This window comes from Delphinapterus leucas, chromosome 11 (genome assembly GCF_059928025.1).
Source record: "Delphinapterus leucas isolate spDelLeu-1000000601 "Yukka" chromosome 11, BTC_Dleu_Yukka2, whole genome shotgun sequence".
Lineage (NCBI taxonomy): Eukaryota > Metazoa > Chordata > Mammalia > Artiodactyla > Monodontidae > Delphinapterus > Delphinapterus leucas.
Genome location: NC_143139.1, coordinates 77,619,157 through 77,636,563, shown reverse-complemented (window position 1 = coordinate 77,636,563; position 17,407 = coordinate 77,619,157). Strand labels below are relative to the sequence as shown.

General features: G+C 43.7%; 1 protein-coding gene across 1 annotated transcript in view; it reads left to right on the top strand.

The window, feature by feature from the left end:
- CCDC38 (coiled-coil domain containing 38) overlaps positions 1-17,407 on the top strand; it is a 41,347-nt gene that overhangs the window by 10,800 nt on the left and 13,140 nt on the right. Inside the window, 2 exon segments of the mRNA XM_089921591.1 lie at positions 395-750; positions 11,964-12,140. Coding sequence (XP_089777717.1) covers positions 395-750; positions 11,964-12,140 — 533 coding nt within the window.

Genomic DNA, 17,407 nt, shown 5'->3' with positions numbered 1-17,407 from the left:
AGCCCAATTTCCCAAGGCCCAGAAAGTATTGGAGGGACACTGAATAATACTAAGTAGACTTGCTCTTTGGAGGGATATGGACCCCCCCCCGGCCTTTTTTTAGGATAGAGCCTGAGGGGATACGTAGCTATTTTGATCTGCAGAACCATTTTGGAACAACATTGAACCTCTTTGTAAAAGTGAAAGAAAGGCATGAGTCTCCGTTCTAACTATCCTGAAAATAAAATCCCTACATGCAATGAAGGCTGTAGCCCCAAGATTGGGCATACTGTTATTTCTAATACAAGTGATCACAGACCAGGCCAGTTATTTTTCCCTTTGTTGTGAGACCATTGAAATGTGCTAGAAATGTGGAATCATGTTCTTGATGCACTTCTGTTTTCAATATTCCTAGTATGCTCTGTCAACCAAAAGAAACACAATTCAAAAGTTTGAAAAACACACAACAATGAAGGAAAGACAACTCATGAAAGCAGAAAAAAAGCTCGAAGAAGACGCAATGGCCTTTGAAGAGTTCCTTCGAGAAAACGACCAGAGATCTGTAGATGCTCTTAAAATGTTCGTTTTTTCACTCTGGCCAGATCGCCTTTTTCCCTCCTTCTTTCTTCCTTTTAGTTTCTCAGATCACAGCCCAATACAAAGCAAACTAACAAATCTGTTTCTTTTCAGTGCAGCGCAAGAAACTATAAACAAACTCCAAATGACAACAGAGCTGAAGAAGGCAAGTATGGAGATACAGTTGATGAAAAGGTGAGGCCAGGCACTGTCTTCTCCTCATCAAGTGTCCTTGCCCCACTGAAACCTACTTGTGCCTGGCAAGACCTCAGTGGGACTAATCCTGATCAGTTGATGACTTCATAGGTATTATCACATTTTAAAAATAAGTAATCTGTCGATCAAGGATTATCTCTACCTGGGTGCCAGGACACAGTGACCTCTGGCTGAAACATTTCTCTAACTTGTCGTTACAGAAACCTAGAAATTAGTTGGAAAGAAGTAAAGCAATGTTAGGGGTGAACAATAAATTATTTTCTAAGTGTCCTTTTTATCTTCATTCTAAGGCACTGTTCTTCCCCCATTTTAACATCTCTGAAATTGGGGTGCTTTTATATTTTTACAGTCATCTTACAATTATAATTGGGAGTATTTTTTATATTTATACTTACACTTGGTTGAAACTAACTTGGTTGATATTAAAAACTGGATTTATGTACCATTTTTCTTAAGTCAATCTCCCAAGGCAGTAGAAATAAAAGCAAACAATAAACAAATTGGACATAGGCAAACTTACAAGCTTTTGTACAGCCAAAGGAAACAATAGACAAGACGAAAAGACAGCCTACAGACTGGGAGAAAATATTTGCAAATGATGCAACCGACAAGGGCTAAATTTCCAAAAAATACAAACAGCTCGAATAAGACAATAACCAAAAAACAACCCAATCGAAAAATGGGCTGAAGATCTAAAGAGACATTTCTCCAAAGAAGACATACAGATGGGGACTTCCCTGGCGGTCCAGTGGTTAAGACTCTGCGTTTCCCAATGCAGGGGGCACGGGTTCGATCCCTGGTTGGGGAGCTAAGATCCCACATGCTGCCCGGCGCAGCCTAAAAACAAAACAAAACAAAACAAAACATACAGATGGCCAACAGGCATATGAAAAGATGCTCAACATCTCTAATTCTTAGAGAAATGCAAATCAAAACTACAGTGAGGTACCATCTCACAATGATCATAATGGCCATCATTAAAAAGTCTACAAGTAGGGCTTTCCTGGTGGCACAGTGGTTGAGAGTCCGCCTGCCGATGCAGGGGACACGAGTTCGTGCCCCGGTCCGGGAAGATCCCACATGCCGCGGAGTGGCTGGGCCCGTGAGCCATGGCCGCTGAGCCTGCGCGTCTGGAGCCTGTGCTCCGCAACGGGAGAGGCCACAACACTGAGAGGCCCGCGTACTGCGAAAAAAAAAAAAAAGCCTACAAATAACAAATGCTGAAGAGGATGAGGAGAAAAAGGAACCCTCCAACACAGTTGATAGGAAGGTAAATTGGTGTAGCCACAATGGAAAACAGTATGGAGGTTCCTCAAAAAACTAAAAATAGAGTTACCGTATGATACAGTAATCCTACTCCTGGCATAAATCCAGAGAAAACCATAATTCGAAAAGATACACACACCCAATGTTCATTGCAGCACTACTGACAATAGCCAAGACATGGCAACAACCTAAATGTCCATTGACAGATGACTGGATAAAGAAGCTGTGGTACATATACACAATGGAATACCACTCAGCCATAAAAAGGAATGAAATAATGCCATTTGCGGCAGCATGGATGGACCTAGAGATTATCATACTAAGTGGAGTAAGTCAGAAAGAGAAAGACAAATACCATATATCACTTATATGTGGAATCTAAAATATGACATGAATGAACTTATCTACAAAACAGAAACAGACTAACAGACATAGAGAACAGGTTTGTGGTTGCCAAGGGGGAGGGGGGAGGAGGAGGGAAGGATTGGAAATTTGGGATTAGCAGATGCAAACTATTCTGTATAGAATGGATAAACAACAAGGTCCTACTGTAGAGCACAGGGAACTATATTCAATATCCTGTGATAAAACATAATGGAAACGAATATGAAAAAGAATGTGTCTGTATATATATAATCAAATCACTTTGCTGTACAGTAGAAATTAACAAATTGTAAACTATACTTCAATAAAATAAAATTTTTCAAAAAAGAGTAAAAAACTGGGATGTATAATGACAAAAATTACAGGAGCAGGAGTTGGGATAAAATTATTCTAATACCAGCTACTCTTTTTAAAACCTGGATATTTTCTTCTATGGTCAAGTGGATGTCAACTTGATCTAATTTTAAATATCTCAAGAAGCTTCCTTCTGTCACATCCTTAAACAGAAATTTCACGATCCAGGAGACACTTGGTCTTGGTATCGAGTCATGCTAAAACTTGTTTTTTCTTTTTGAGGACTCAGTGTTTCTCTCTTTTCTAAAACTAAGTCCTAGACTTACATCCCAGACTTTTTTGGGAGGAAGACAATAGCTTGTCTGAAACACAGCAAATGAACTGGATGACAGTTTCTTGGAAACTATTGCTACTAACAAAATGTGTGTTTCAAACACATTCTGGCTTCAGCAGCCTCTTTCGTCAGGAGCCTAAGGTTGAAAGTGCTCCAAGTTGAAGAATCCTGTCCTACCTTCCTTCCCTCCATGATGTAATTAGAAGATTCTCTTTATAGAACTAGAGTACCAGCCTCTATGTTTGCATAAAGTACAGTAAACTATACACAATTGCCACCCAGTTAAACCTTCCAAACAGCCTGGCCATAGAGAACTTGCTTGTCGTTTATGTGTCTTGTCACCCTAAAAAGGTGCAAAAGGTCATGAAAAACAGGCTGCTGACAGAGCAAAGGGATGCAAGCATCTGCTATTTATTTCCTCTTCTCTTTTTGGGCTCAGGATGACCCACAGAGGTCCTCTGCTGAAGGGAGGGCTGGACATCTGTTTACACAGAGAAAGGGAGCTTATTCTGAAGCTTCTGCTTGGAAGCTGTGCAGTTCTAGCCATTTTAATCCTGTTCTTTGTAGCACATCAGAGAGGCTTTCAGTCTAAAAATACTGTGGTGGTAGAATGAGGGGTTCCCAACATCTTTTGACGGCTGATACATGAGCCCGCCATTTATTGACTCTTCAATATCACTCCCAGCAGGGCTTAAGGGAGGTTCTGAGCAAAAGAAGTACTGAGGCTGAAGATAGAGGAGTAATATTGATAAGGGTATTGACAAGGGTATGGATAAGGCAGGCTCTGAAGGATAAGAGCGGAGCTCCCTTTCACAAGGACCTTCATTGTTATTTTCAACATTCCTTCTGGGTCCATTTTGTAACATGATTTTATGGGAAAGCAGTGCGAGGCTGGGGGAACGCTTTCTGTCCAAGTCACCGGGTATTGTTGAGAGTGTGAGCATCTGAGTCAGACAGACCCAGGTTTGTGTGCTGACTTTGCTCATTTACCACACAGATGACTTTGCAAGTCATTTATTTCTTTTTCCAAAAGATAGGAATAACAATATGTATTATTATTATTATCATCAGTATTATCCTGTACGGAGGATGAAATCATACATGCAATGTGCCCTGCATATTACCTGATGCTCGCTGGGTGTTAGTTTCCCTTCTTCTTCTTACATAAGTGCCATCTTTTGCTGTCTTCTAATTTCTCCCTATGTCTGAAACTTAATACAATATTTCCCTCAGAAATAAGGAGAGTAAATCTATTGTTACCAAGCAAGGGCTCACTGCCTGATGCACATAGCACCCAATACTATGGCACGGGCTTTTGAGAAATGAAAGAGCTTTACTTCGAGGTTGACTGACAAGGAGGCAGGAGGCAGGGCTAAAATCTGTCTCCCTGATCCAGGGTTTGGGGAGAAATGTGAGGGGTTGGGGGAATAAGCTGATTGGCTAGTCTTAAGTCAGTCCACATAAGCTACTCGAGCTGCTAGAAGCCAGATTTTCCTCATTTAAGGACTCTTCTCTCTGTAAAGGGCTCTGGTGGCAACATTTCTATTCTTTAAGTTCGTAGACTGAAGATTCTTTGTTCTGGGGTCATCCTGGAGACATGGGTTCCTGTCTAGCACATGTGCGGTGCCGTCTTTAAAATAACTCAAAGTTTGATGAATCAACAACCTATTTGAGGCAAACCAGTTTAAGTTGGTCAATGTTGTTGTTGTTGTTTTTTTAATATTTATTTATTTATTTTTGGCTGCGTTGGGTCTTTGCTGCTTTCTCTAGTTGGGTTGAGCGGGGGCTACTCTTCATTGCGGTGCGTGGGCTTCTCATTGCGGTGGCTTCTCTTGTGGCGGAGCATGGGCTCTAGGTGGGTGGGCTTCAGCAGTTGTGGCACGCGGGCTCAGTAGTTGTGGTGCACGGGCTTAGTTGCTCCGCGGCATGTGGGATCTTCCCGGACCAGGGCTCGAACCCGTGTCCCCTGCATTGGCAGGCGGGTTTTTAACCACTGCGTCACCAGGGAAGCGCCTGGTCAATGTTTTACATGCTGTTTCAGTTTCCTTTTTCTTTGTACATCTCCTCAGTCTTGAGGGAAAGAGGGCAAGACCGCCCTACCTGCTCCCTGCTGATTAAAGGGCTTGGATTTTTATAAGAGGAATGAAATTGTTTTGCACTTAAATGTAACTATTTATGAGTCCCACCTTGAACTCTTACGTCTTGGCAATCATCATGCGAGCTGGGGGGGGCCTTTTTAAAATAAAATGCAGACAATAAGTACAAAATTTGATGAGTAAAAGGATTAACTCTAAGATACACAGAACTATATCTCCTAATTTTAACAGTCCTTCAAAAATGGACCTTATGTCTTTGGGAATGCAAGAAAATATGTTATTTTTAACATTTTTAGTGATTGAATTTGGATTTATATAGGCCCGATCTGGACTCAGATTGAAGATGTCTGCATTTCTTTTCCTGGCCAGGTGGAGCCTTAGCTCTCCTGTTTCTTTTGGAGAAGTAATTTAGGTCAGTTAAGGGTTCACAAATGTAATGAGCGTGGGAAAATCAGTAGTGGGTTTCCCTCCTGTGTTAGGACGGTTGGGTCCTCCTGTTTCCTCAGTCCATGGAGAGTGTGTGCCCTGTTTGGGAATTGTCCATTCCACTCAGGTTGCAGCTGATTCTCAGGGTGTTGATTTTTCCAAGTTTTAAGGAGGACCCAATCCCCTGAGATTATGCAGTGCAGGGGAATGTCTGTGGGAAACATTTATGGACTAGAAACATATTTAGATATAGCAGATAAAGTAACACCTAGAGACTGTACACATTCTATAGTATCTAATTCTTTTATAGTTGATCATTTTCAAGACTACAATAATACTTAGTCTTCAGGAAGTGTCTCCCATATAACATTTCATAAGGGCTCAACTGGAACTTACTTCTAGGGGCTACCCTTACCGTAAGCAGGGAAGCTGGTATAAGACCTTATCCCAAGTTAAGTGGATTTCCTTACATATTTCGGCAATTGTCTTTAAAGGTACGATTCATCTTTTCAGTCTTTCCCGTAGACTGAGGTCTCCATGAAGCATGTAACTTCCATGGTATTCCGAGGGTCGCAGACACCCCTTGAGTTACCTTGGCTATGAAAGCTCCTCTGTTGTCATTTAATTGAATGAAGCAACCCCAAACGAGGGATAATTTCTTTCAGTAAGGCCTCTGTTACCTTGGAAGCTTTGTCTGTCCAACGTGGAAAAGCTTCGACCCATCCTGTGAAGGTGTCCACAAATACCAGCATATATTAAAGTCTATTTGCCAGTCATTTCCTGGTTCTGTCTGTCGGGTTTGCACCCCTTTTATTACTGTGGGTGGCCCGGTTTTAGTATTTTTCTGGTGCAGATCCTGCAATTCTGTATTACCTTTTAAATGGTCCTTTGCATCTGTGGACCAACAATAAACTGTCGTAGACAATGATGGGTTGCCTCCCTCCCATGATGCATTCCTTGATGTAGATGAGTAGTAATTCTTTCCATTAAATGAGCACTAGTCCCTGTTCAGTATAAATCCAGCCTTGTTTGGTTGTTTGGTACTGATCACCCTCTAAGTCTTGAGAATCAGCATGAAATCCCCCTTACTCTGTTCTCTCTGAATCCATTTCTAAATACTGAGCTTAAACAGGAGTAAGTGGAATGAGTGCTAGGGCCTTAGGACCTGGGTTTGGGGTTCTGGCTGCCCATTTTGTAGCCTGATCAGCCAGAATATTTCCTTTAGCTGTATTAATATCAGTCTTTTGGTGGCCCGGGCAATGTATGTGTGTTTAATTTCTTCCCTTCCTGATGTTAGTAGATGTCTCTCTTTCCACATGGCCTCATGGGCATGCATGACAGAGAAGCCATACTCAGTATAAATGGTTACCTTTTTCTTAGCTCTGAGGCACAGGGCTCTTACGAGGGCCATGAGCTCTGCCTTCTGGGCAGACGTACCTGGAGGGAGGGCTTCTGCTTCTAAGATTCCTGAGGAGTTACTACTGTGTACCCCGCCTTCTGGAGTCCCCAGTCCACGAAGCTGCTCCTGATCATAAACATATCCATATCTGCATTTTCTAAAGGCTGATCAGTTAGGTTAGGACTGCTAGAACAGACTTCTTCAGTCATTTGTATGGTATGAGATGCCTTATGGCATTCCACAGTGCACTTAATGGCTCATTGTCATTTCCTTTAAGAGCCTCATATAGGGGTTTGGCCATGAGTCCAAAGTTAGGAATCCAAATATTACAAAACCCAGCCATTGCTAAGAATCCTAGCAATCGCCTTCTGGTAGTGGGTACAGCTACCCTAGCTAACGCTTCCCTTCGATCCAGCAATAAGGGATCTTTTCCTTTTGATAACTCAAATCCTAGGTATTTTACAGTTGGTTGAGAAATTTGCGCTTTTCCCCTGGAGACTTTGTCCCCAGTCTGCCAGAAAGTTTAAAGTGAGGGTTGCATTTTGGTCTGAAGCTTCCTTAGTTTTACTAGAAGCAAAGTATAAGGATTTGGCATCACGGGATGTATACCTCCTACAGTTTGGTTAATGGCTTTCAAATTCTGTACAAAACGCTAATCTCTGGCCCCGGGTTTTTGTACCAGCAGGACTGGAGTGTTATATGGGGATTGACGAGGTCCGATTAATTGGCATTTAAGAAAGGTGGTTATCAGAGGGTTTACACCTTTCTTTGAATGCCTGTTTAAAGTGTATTGCTTTAAATTGGGAGCCTTGGTGCCTGGATGGAGTTTTACTACTATTGAGTCAGGCATCTTGACTCTCCCTGGCCTTCCTGCAGCCCAAACATCCGCTCTTACCTTTTGTGGAATTTCCTCAAGGACGGGTCTCCCAGTTGTAATAGTGCAGCTCAGAGGGCGCAGGTTTGATCTGGGAGTACTTTAATGTCTGGTGAGAAAATCATTTAATTTTGTTAGTAGATCTTGCCCCAACAAGGGAACGGGGGCATCAGGCATGTACAGAAAGCTGGGCTTTAAATATGGTTTTTTTCCAGTTATATAGATCAGAGGTAGAAAAAGGGGGAGTGCACAGATACCAACCCCCTGGGTTGACCTTGGTCATCTAGATCGGCAGGAACTTGTCTTAAGGGATATTGCCCTGCCTGAGGCAGAGGACCACGTGGACTGAATTGAATACGCTGGCATGTACCGGGAGGGGAGTTGATCCCTTCTGACTCTCTGGTAAGGAGGGTATGAGGGTAGGGCTGGTTGTGGCTGTAGGAGGATTGCTGGTAGAAGTCTTGGCACGCCACGCAGGACTTCCCCCTTCGTATGGCGGGAGGGCCACAGGGCGCCCAAGGCGAAGCCAAATGGAGTAAGTCGAGATCATCATTAGGCTCTGACTGCAGGCAAGACAGGCTTTTCCTGAGGGTCTTGCCTCTGAACCATGATTTTACATCTATTCTGCAAACTCTTATTCTGATATAAAGACCTAATTTGGTTACGCTGCTGAAAAAATTGCAAAATAAGTTAGAAAAAACAGTCAAATGACTTGTACCTGCTTCCTCTTGATCTGAGGAAAGTTGATATTCACAGTGCAAAGCAGAGCTGATGGTAGGACAGCCAAGATTTCTCCATGTGGAAGTCCATCCTCTGGAGGAAAAAAAAGCCCCTTCGTGAAGCAGGAGCTCTGTTGTTGGCTGACCGGGCTGCCTCCATCGTTGTGCTCCAAGTACTTTACTTCTTGGCCAGCAAAAACACGGAAGAGCCTGGAACAACTGCCGTTGGCAAATGCCTGCTGCCTCTTCCCAGCCTCCATGGATTGGGCCCGACGTCAGTCTTATCAGAGATTCGACGTCCGTGGGATGCAATGCTGGCTGCACCTGGAAAACCCTTGCGTTCATGGGAGATGAAGGAAAGCACCAGGGTTTGCCAATCTGGGGCTCAGGGCATACTTTGTTCCTTTGTAGGAAGCACCTGGGCACACTCAGGGCTTGCCCCCTCAATGATTCCACCTTAGAGCTGATTCTGAGGGGTTAGCTGGCCCCCCTGAGAATGGACGTTTGGAGAGAGTGTGCAAACAAGCAACTCATAAGTCAACAGTTAGCCAGTGCCCCAGGTTTCAAACCCAAGAGCTGAGAACAGTCTATGGATTGCAAACCTCTAGAAAATGGCCTTCCCTCACTCCCGCCGACCCCACCCCTCCCAGAACAGCAGACAGCCTCAAGAGGTGTGAGGGAGAAAGCAAGAACCGTACAATTTGGGAACCAATTTCATCTCCTAGTTGGTTTCTGGAAAGAAGCAAGCAAATGAAGTAGTGACTGTTCACAACTTGGCTGTATGAATTCCCCCAAGAATCCAATGAGGAGTCAAAGATGGCCAGCATGGATGTGAGGGTTCACTTAGGGAACACTGGAAACTTTCCATTAGAGGTGATTGCCAAGAACTGTGGCTTGAAAGTCACGCATGCTACCAGCTGCTGAGGAAGCTGCCCGGCAGCTCCAAGACTGTAGTCAATTTGGCCAGAGGCTCCTAATAATTTTCCCCTGTGTGCTAAGGGCAGGCTTGCCTATTGCAGAGGGGCCTGTGAAAGTCCAGACTGTCTCCCTCGCCAGCTCAGAAAACCTACCCGATGAGGAGGAGGGTGAAAGAGGTGACTGGACCACCTTGAAGAAAGTGAAGTGAGGAGGCTGTCTTAGACTCAGTTGGAGCTGAATTTGAGAGAGGAATTCAGGAAGATACAGGCTGAAATACCCAAGCCCTCACTTCCTTTCTGAGCATGTTGGTGTTTAATCTTCCTGGTAGACGACCAAAACATTTTACCTCCCCAGCAGAGATCACAGACGAGCTAATCTAGACGTCTGGGCTATTTCTAGGTGGAATGCATTCAGCCCAAGGCCTCCATGTATGTAGTCCATGGCCTTAAGCACCACCACCAATGTTTGTTCCTCCAAGCGAACTTTCCTTTTACATAGAGACTTAAAAGCACTTCAATGCTAACTCCCTGTTAGTTTGGCTCATGCAAAATAGGGTTAAAATTCTCAGTAAGGGAAAACCAAAATGTGTCCAATTATATAGAATTCCTTTAACCCAAGAACAGGGTATGTTCCTCTGGGATGGAGGATTTTCCTGCTTTACACACCCTCATTTCTCCTTTACCCTCTCACCCCAACAAGGTAATCAGGGCTGGTTCCATTAAGAATACACCCCTGTATCAATACCTTCGGGCAATCATATTAGGGACAAGTGAGAAAAAAAACCCCACACCTCCATAAGGCAAGGTTTCTAGTCAGGGAGCAATGTCTTTGGTCTCCTGAGTCAGAGGGCCCTTATTCATATCTGGTTTAATAAAGTTTTGGTACAGTCATACAAGAGCCAACCGCTATCAGCCAATCCTAACAAAACAGTCAGACATAGACAAACATAGATAAACAATGAAACCAAAGGCCTGGAACTCTAACCCAGGGTTTGGGACTCTAACCCCATCCTTTGAGTACCTCAGTGGCTAGAACCTTTTATATTGTCTCCCTTAGTATGGGACTCTAACCCATGATCTTAGCCTTGGGACTCTAACCCAAGGTTCGGGAATCTAACCCAACAAAAATCTCCCCAGGTTGGAGCTCTAAACTATAATCCCAACAAGGTTATTAGACAGGCACAGGTGCATTTTAATGAGCTTACTCACCCAAAAGACCTCTGATCCAGGAGTTGCTTCTTTTCTCAAAAGTGAAAGCAGCACCAAAGAAGCTGGAGTTCCAGGCTGGGGAAGCAGGAACCTGACAGGTGACCCTCTAGACAGATTCGGTCTAGGTAACCACTCTGGATTGGTGGCAAGGCACACACTCCACTAAGGGCCACAGTGCCTCTGGCAGGCGCTCAGAAGCCAAAATTGTTCCAGGCAAGGGCTCGCTGCCCGATGCGCATAGAAGCCAATACTATGGCACCGGCTTTTGAGAAAATAAAGAGCTTTATTGAGAGGTTGACAGGCAAGGAGACAGATTTGAGAGCCTTGCCTCCTGTCGTCTTGCCGCTCAACCTCTCAGTAAAGCTCTTTCTTTTCTCAAAAGCCGGTGCCATAGTATTGGCATCTATGCACACTGGGCAGTGAGCCCTTGTCCAGTAACACGATCATCAGTCTATTCTATGTGTGCATATCCTCGGGCATGTTTTATTCAAATAACATTCCTACAGGTTTCTTTTTATAAATTTATTTATTTATGGCTGCATTGGTTGCTTCTTAGGGGCTTTCTCTAGTTGTGGTGAGCGGGGGCTACTCTTCGTTGCAATATGCAGCCTTCTCATTGCAGTGGCTTCTCTTGTTGTGGAGCATGGGCTCTAGGCACGCGGGCTTCAGTGGACGTGGCACATGGGCTCAGTAGTTGTGGCTCGCAGGCTCTAGAGTGCGGGCTCAGTAGTTGTGGCGCACGGGCTTAGTTGCTCCGCGGCATGTGGGATCTGCCTGGACCAGGGCTTGAACCCATGTCCCCTGCATTGGCAGGCGGATTCTTAACTACTGTGTCACGAGGGAAGCCGTCCTACAGGTTTCTTGCCTCTTGTCTCATATCTTATTGAAGCCCATATTTTTTAATTTTTTTAATTTTTATTTTTTTTGCGGTACGCGGGCCTCTCACTGTTGTGGCCTCTCCCGTTGTGGAGCACAGGCTCCGGACGCGCAGGCTCAGCGGCCATGGCTCACGGGCCCAGCCGCTCCGCGGCATGTGGGATCTTCCCAGACCGGGGCACGAACCCATGTCCCCTGCATCGGCAGGCGGACGCTCAACCACTGCGCCACCAGGGAAGCCCGAAGCCCATATTTTTATGGCCATATTTACAATATTTGTTAAGCAAATTATTATTCAAATACATGACCAAGAAAATGACTTTTGTAAAACGTTTTTAAAAAAATGAACATGCTTTCACACAGGTATATCTAATCATATCTTTATTTCTTTTGAGTAGTGAAATAGCAAAAACAGAATTCCTCCTTAAAGAGTACATGAACTATGGATTTTTTCTGCTGAAATTGTCTCCAAAACAATGGCAAATCCAGCAAGCAATGAAAAGGGTGTCAAAGAATAAAGAAAATGTGAATGTCAAGCTTCCAAGTGTAATGACAAGTAAGTCCCATATTCTTAAATTCAATTAAGTAAATATCCCTAATTCTAAAATATTCTGCCTCAATGTTTGTTTTTTATTAAATAGTCAGAATTTTTATTTTAAGCAGAACCTGAACAATCCCACTATCCCACCATCTCTGATATTATAAATTATTAATTTGGAAATTCAGGTTAATTTCAGATATGAAGCAATAAAAATATATACATGGAGGGCTTCCCTGGTGGCGCAGTGGTGGAGAGTCCGCCTGCTGATGCAGGGGACATGGGTTCGTGCCCAGGTCTGGGAAGATCCCACATGCCGCGGAGCGGCTGGGCCCGTGAGCCATGGCTGCTGAGCCTGCGCGTCCAGAGCCTATGCTCCGCAACGGGAGAGGCCACAACAGTGAGAGGCCCGTGTACCGCAAAAAAAAAAAAAAAAAAAGTATTTGTTTATCTTTCTAGATGAACCTCAGAATCATTATGCAAAGTTCTACCTAACCCAACATCCAACTCCCTGACCAATTTTTTTGTAACATTTTTATTATAATTCCATAAAACATAATTAATTTCAGAAAAATTGGCAGCTTTACAAAATCAACCTTCCTATCTAAAAACATGACACATTTCTCATTTGTCAAATCTCCTGGTCACACAATTAAGGTTAGAGGATCTGGAGTAGAGTGCCTGTTAGAGGATCTGGAGTAGAGTGTAGGGGAGCGGGGTGGAGGAAATAGGTGGTGGGGTCAATGTCTTCTTCTCTTTAAAATCTTGAATATAGAAGTCACTCAGTTTAAATAACATCCCTCAACAAGACGTTTTAGTAATATGTGTTCCAGTATCAGTTTAAAAGCTTAAGATGGTAATTTATGGCGGTGGTAGAACCCACTGGTTCTTCATCCATTTTCTTTTCTTCCCCCACTCACCATGTATATATTGGAGGCATACAATGTATCGGGTTCTTTTTAAGACTCTGAGTACACAAAGACCAATAGGACATAGTTCTGCACCCTGGACCTATACTATACAATACAATACAATAGGGCAAACGATACAGCAGTGATAGTGAGGGGTCTGGGAGCAAAAGCAAAAAATGTGATCTATGCCTGAGGCATTTAGAACAGTCTTTTTTTATATATATATAAATTTATTTATTTATTTTTGGCTGTGTTGGGTCTTCATTGCTGCACGTGGGCTTTCTCTAGTTGCAGTGAGCGGGGGCTTCTCTTGTTGCGGAGCTCGGGCTCTAGGCATGCGGCCTTCAGTAGTTGTGGCGTGCGGGCTCAGTAGTTGTGGTGCATGGGCTCAGTAGTTGTGGCGCATGGGCTTAGTTGCTCCACGGTGTGTGGGATCTTCCCGGACCAGGGATCGAAACTTTGTCCCCTGCATTGGCAGGCGGATTCTTAACCACTGTGCCACCAGGGAAGTCCCAGAAGAGACTTTAAGAGGAGGTGATGTTTGAGCTGGATTTTGAAGAATAAGTAGGAACTTCCCAGGTAGAGGGTGGGAGACTGGGACCTGCTGTGGTTTCAAGACAGAATAGCAGAAAGGGTGATTGGAAGTCACGAGAGCACAGGCATGAGGAAGTGTGGCCTGGCTGTGGGGGGGATCTGGGGGTCAGTGGATGCAGAGACCCAAGACCAGTTTTGCCCACTTCTCAGTTTCAGACCAGGGTCAGGCCCAGACACTGGTGTCAGGGGAATGAGTGCATGGGCGACTTGTATGGGCCTGTGGTAGGTCTCTCCACAAGATGTAATAATTGAAGTCCATCATTTTTATTTTATATATTGATCTTTTAAAATCTGTGATTAGAAATATGTATGATTAGGTAAAGATAGAACCATGGTTTATATTTCACCATCTATGTCCCTGATTTGTGACCTTTAATAGTTGTGCCACGTTTTTGACAAAATGCACCCCCCCACCCCAAACAGTGCCTTTGATTTTATGCTTGGAACCAAAAGTAGTAGAATAAAAGAGCTCTATTTCCTATATGATTATTATTCTAATAATAATTTTTAAAAAGTAATGGGCATATCGGTGCAGAAAAAATGAATATCTTGTACCAAATAACAAGGACTCACTTCTAATTACGTTATTTTTTTCACTTCCACCATCACCAATGGCATGGACTTTGCCTGGACATTTTGAACAGCAAAACCGCGCAAGACGACCACTCCCACCCTAGAGCAAAAGAAATCATCCTTATCAAAGTACAGTACATATTGATTAACTCTCTTGAAAACTGTGAATTTTTTTTTTAAGCAAATATTTCTTTTAGCCTTTCTTTAACATACGTACCATGTATCCACACCCACCGTTAACAGATGCCGGAGGTAGTGGCTCCATGTGCTCCTGAGGTGACCAAGCTCTCATAGGCCTCCCTGCATCCTTTGATGAGGGCCTACAACCGCTATCTGCAGAAACCGCCTGCGCCCTGCATCTTGGGTCTTTGCCTCTCAGAATTCACTGCCCAGTTGTTTGAATCCACTGCTGACTTGCGTGTTTGCAATTTTACCATGTCATTCAAAATTGCTGCAATGAGACTATAAAGCATTTTTTGTTTCTTCCCTTATTTGATTATTGACTCGCTTATACTCATTATTTCATAGATTGGTAGTTCTCAACCCTAGCTACCCCAGGGGAGCTTTGAAGAAAATATATTGATGTCTAGGATGGGTACACCAGCCCCAAAGGAAGGATCTGGGCCAGCACTGTATTATCCATGACAAAAGCCAACACAGACAGTGTGCTCTGAATTCCAGGGGCCCTGGGGTGACTGCACTTCTGTGGCATTTAGGAGTCACTGTTTTGCTGTGTTTTTAATTAAATTTTCATTTTGAGATAATTGTAGATTCACACGCAGTTGTAAGAAAAAAATAGAGAGGTCCCACTATGGTTCACCCAGTTTCCCCCAATAGTAACATCTTACAAAATTGTAATATGATATCACAACCAGGATATTGACATCAACAGAGTCAAGATACAATCAAATACAGAATATCATAAGGATTCTTCATGTTGATGCACACAATAATACTCAAACGTCACATTCATTCTCTCAGAAAGCTCACCACTCTCCTAGTTTCTTTCATTTACTCAGCACATATTTATTGAGTGCCCTGCAGGGCCAGCAATAAATAAAAGACAGTCTCTGCCCTCCAAGGACTTAACATCTAGTGAGGGAGACAGACAAGGAATTCGTCAGTTACACTATAATGTGATAAGGCCATTGGAAGGATAAGCTCAGGGTGCCACAGGCATGCAAAGGAAGGACTCTCAGCCCAGATGAGAGGTGAGAGACTCGGAAAGCAAGGGCGGAATCAGTGAACACCCTCCAGATCAGGTGGCATCTAAGCTGCTCCTGGTGAGGAGGAGGTGTCAGTGAGGACATGCTCTGGAAGAGGGAGGGACCTTCTGGGACAGGGGTGACGGTGTTTGGCTCTGTTCAGAATGGCTGGGCCGCAGGGTGCAAGTGGGCGAGGCTCGAGGGGTAAATAGGTATTGTATCATGAACAGGGAAGCAGTGGTGCCATCCAAAGGAGTCTATGTTTTGTTCCAAGTGCCCTGGGGAGCCACTGAGGGTTTTAGCAAGTGTGTGACAGAGACCCAATCAGATCTGCATTTTAGAAAATTGGATATGGTGGTATTTTAAAGAATAAAATGGACAGGGATGAAACTCCTAAATGGACAGGCCAGTTAGGAGCCTGTTGTCACAGTTCATCAGGTGGGAGATAATGGACTGCCTCAACCAGACAGTGGCAGTGGGAACGAAGAAGGAAAGGCTGTGGGACACATCAGGGAAGTGGTATTGACAGGCATCCCCTACACTTTGGGGGAAGTGTGAGGAAAAGAAAGTGGCCACAGATAACTCCCAAATTTCTAGTGTGGCAACCGCGTGTATGATGTTGTCATTCAATGATATTGGGAACACAGTAAGGGGAGCAAGCCTGGCAGGAGGATAAGGAGTGTGATTTTGGATGTGTCTGTTTGAGCTCCGCAGGGGACACCCAAGTGGATATTGGTGTCCAGTTAGAGGCTGGCCATTGAAGTCCAGAGCTCAAGAGAAGGAGAGAGAGATGTGAGAGTCAGTATATTAGCAGTGGTTGAATCTGTGAGAGAGGATGAGATCAGCCCAAAAGAATGGTTAGAATGAGAGGCAAGAAGGCTGAGGAACCACAGACCCAAAGAAAAGGAACCCCAAAAGGTAAAAGAGTATCAGAGAGGTGGGAGAAGATTGATTAGAAAATGCTATCACTGAGTCCAAGAAGAGTGGCATGGACAGCAGTACCAAATGCTTTCTCAGGGGATGTTTCCCAAATATTCATTTACTTCTATGGCCCTTTCTGAGTTTTCCTACAACTTATTTCCGATTGCCTAACGGGCAGCTCCACGTAGGTTATTTTGTCCCCTCAAACTCAACATGAACAAAGCAGATCTTAATCGTGTTCTTATCACATCCTTTAACCGTTTTCCTTCCCGTTAGTGCAACCTCCATTATTCCAGGCTCACAAACTACAAGCGTTGGAGTCATCTTTGTCTCTTCTGTTCTGGCCCCAGTAGCTCTTTCTATTCTTGGTTCCCATGAATTCTTTCTTTCATGCATCTCTAGATTCTCCTCCCAAGCCCCACCCATTTACTCACTTTTCCCATCTTCACTACCCTCTACTTGAAAGTGTTACTTACCTAGATCACACCAACAGCCGCCTTACTCTCTCCTTAGTCCCTGCCCCTTTTAATATTCCAATCATTTTCAATTTATCCTTCTTAAAGGATTTTTCCAGAGCCACCTTGCAAGCCATATAATTATTCTTTAAGGATGTACCTCATCACCCACCCACCCCCAACCAACATTTCCTCGGCCTGATCAGAGATATTTTAAAAGGTAAAATCTACTCTTAAAAAGACAAATATTGTGTTACTTGGAACACACGTTTTGTTTTGAGCACTAGAGCACATGTTTAGTTTCTCAAGAAGACTGCCTTAAAAAGGACAAAGCAGATGTAGCAATGTAGATTGTCATGTGTTTTTTTTTCTAAATTTTTTTAAAATTTGAAATTTTATAGATGCACCTCAAATAATTGGTATCATGTGGCATGGCCCTTCCTTGTGGTCTGTTTGCATATGTCACCCTCGTCTGGGACTGAATCTGATTTTCTTTTGCATACTCATGGAAACCATGGATTCCTGCAATCAGCAATTCCCTAAAAGGCTAAACAGGCTATTGAAAAGAACTATGTCACAGTTAGGTTCCAAAGACAATTTAGAAATGAAAGCAAATCTGTTGACAGAAAGTGGCTCAGAAATCAG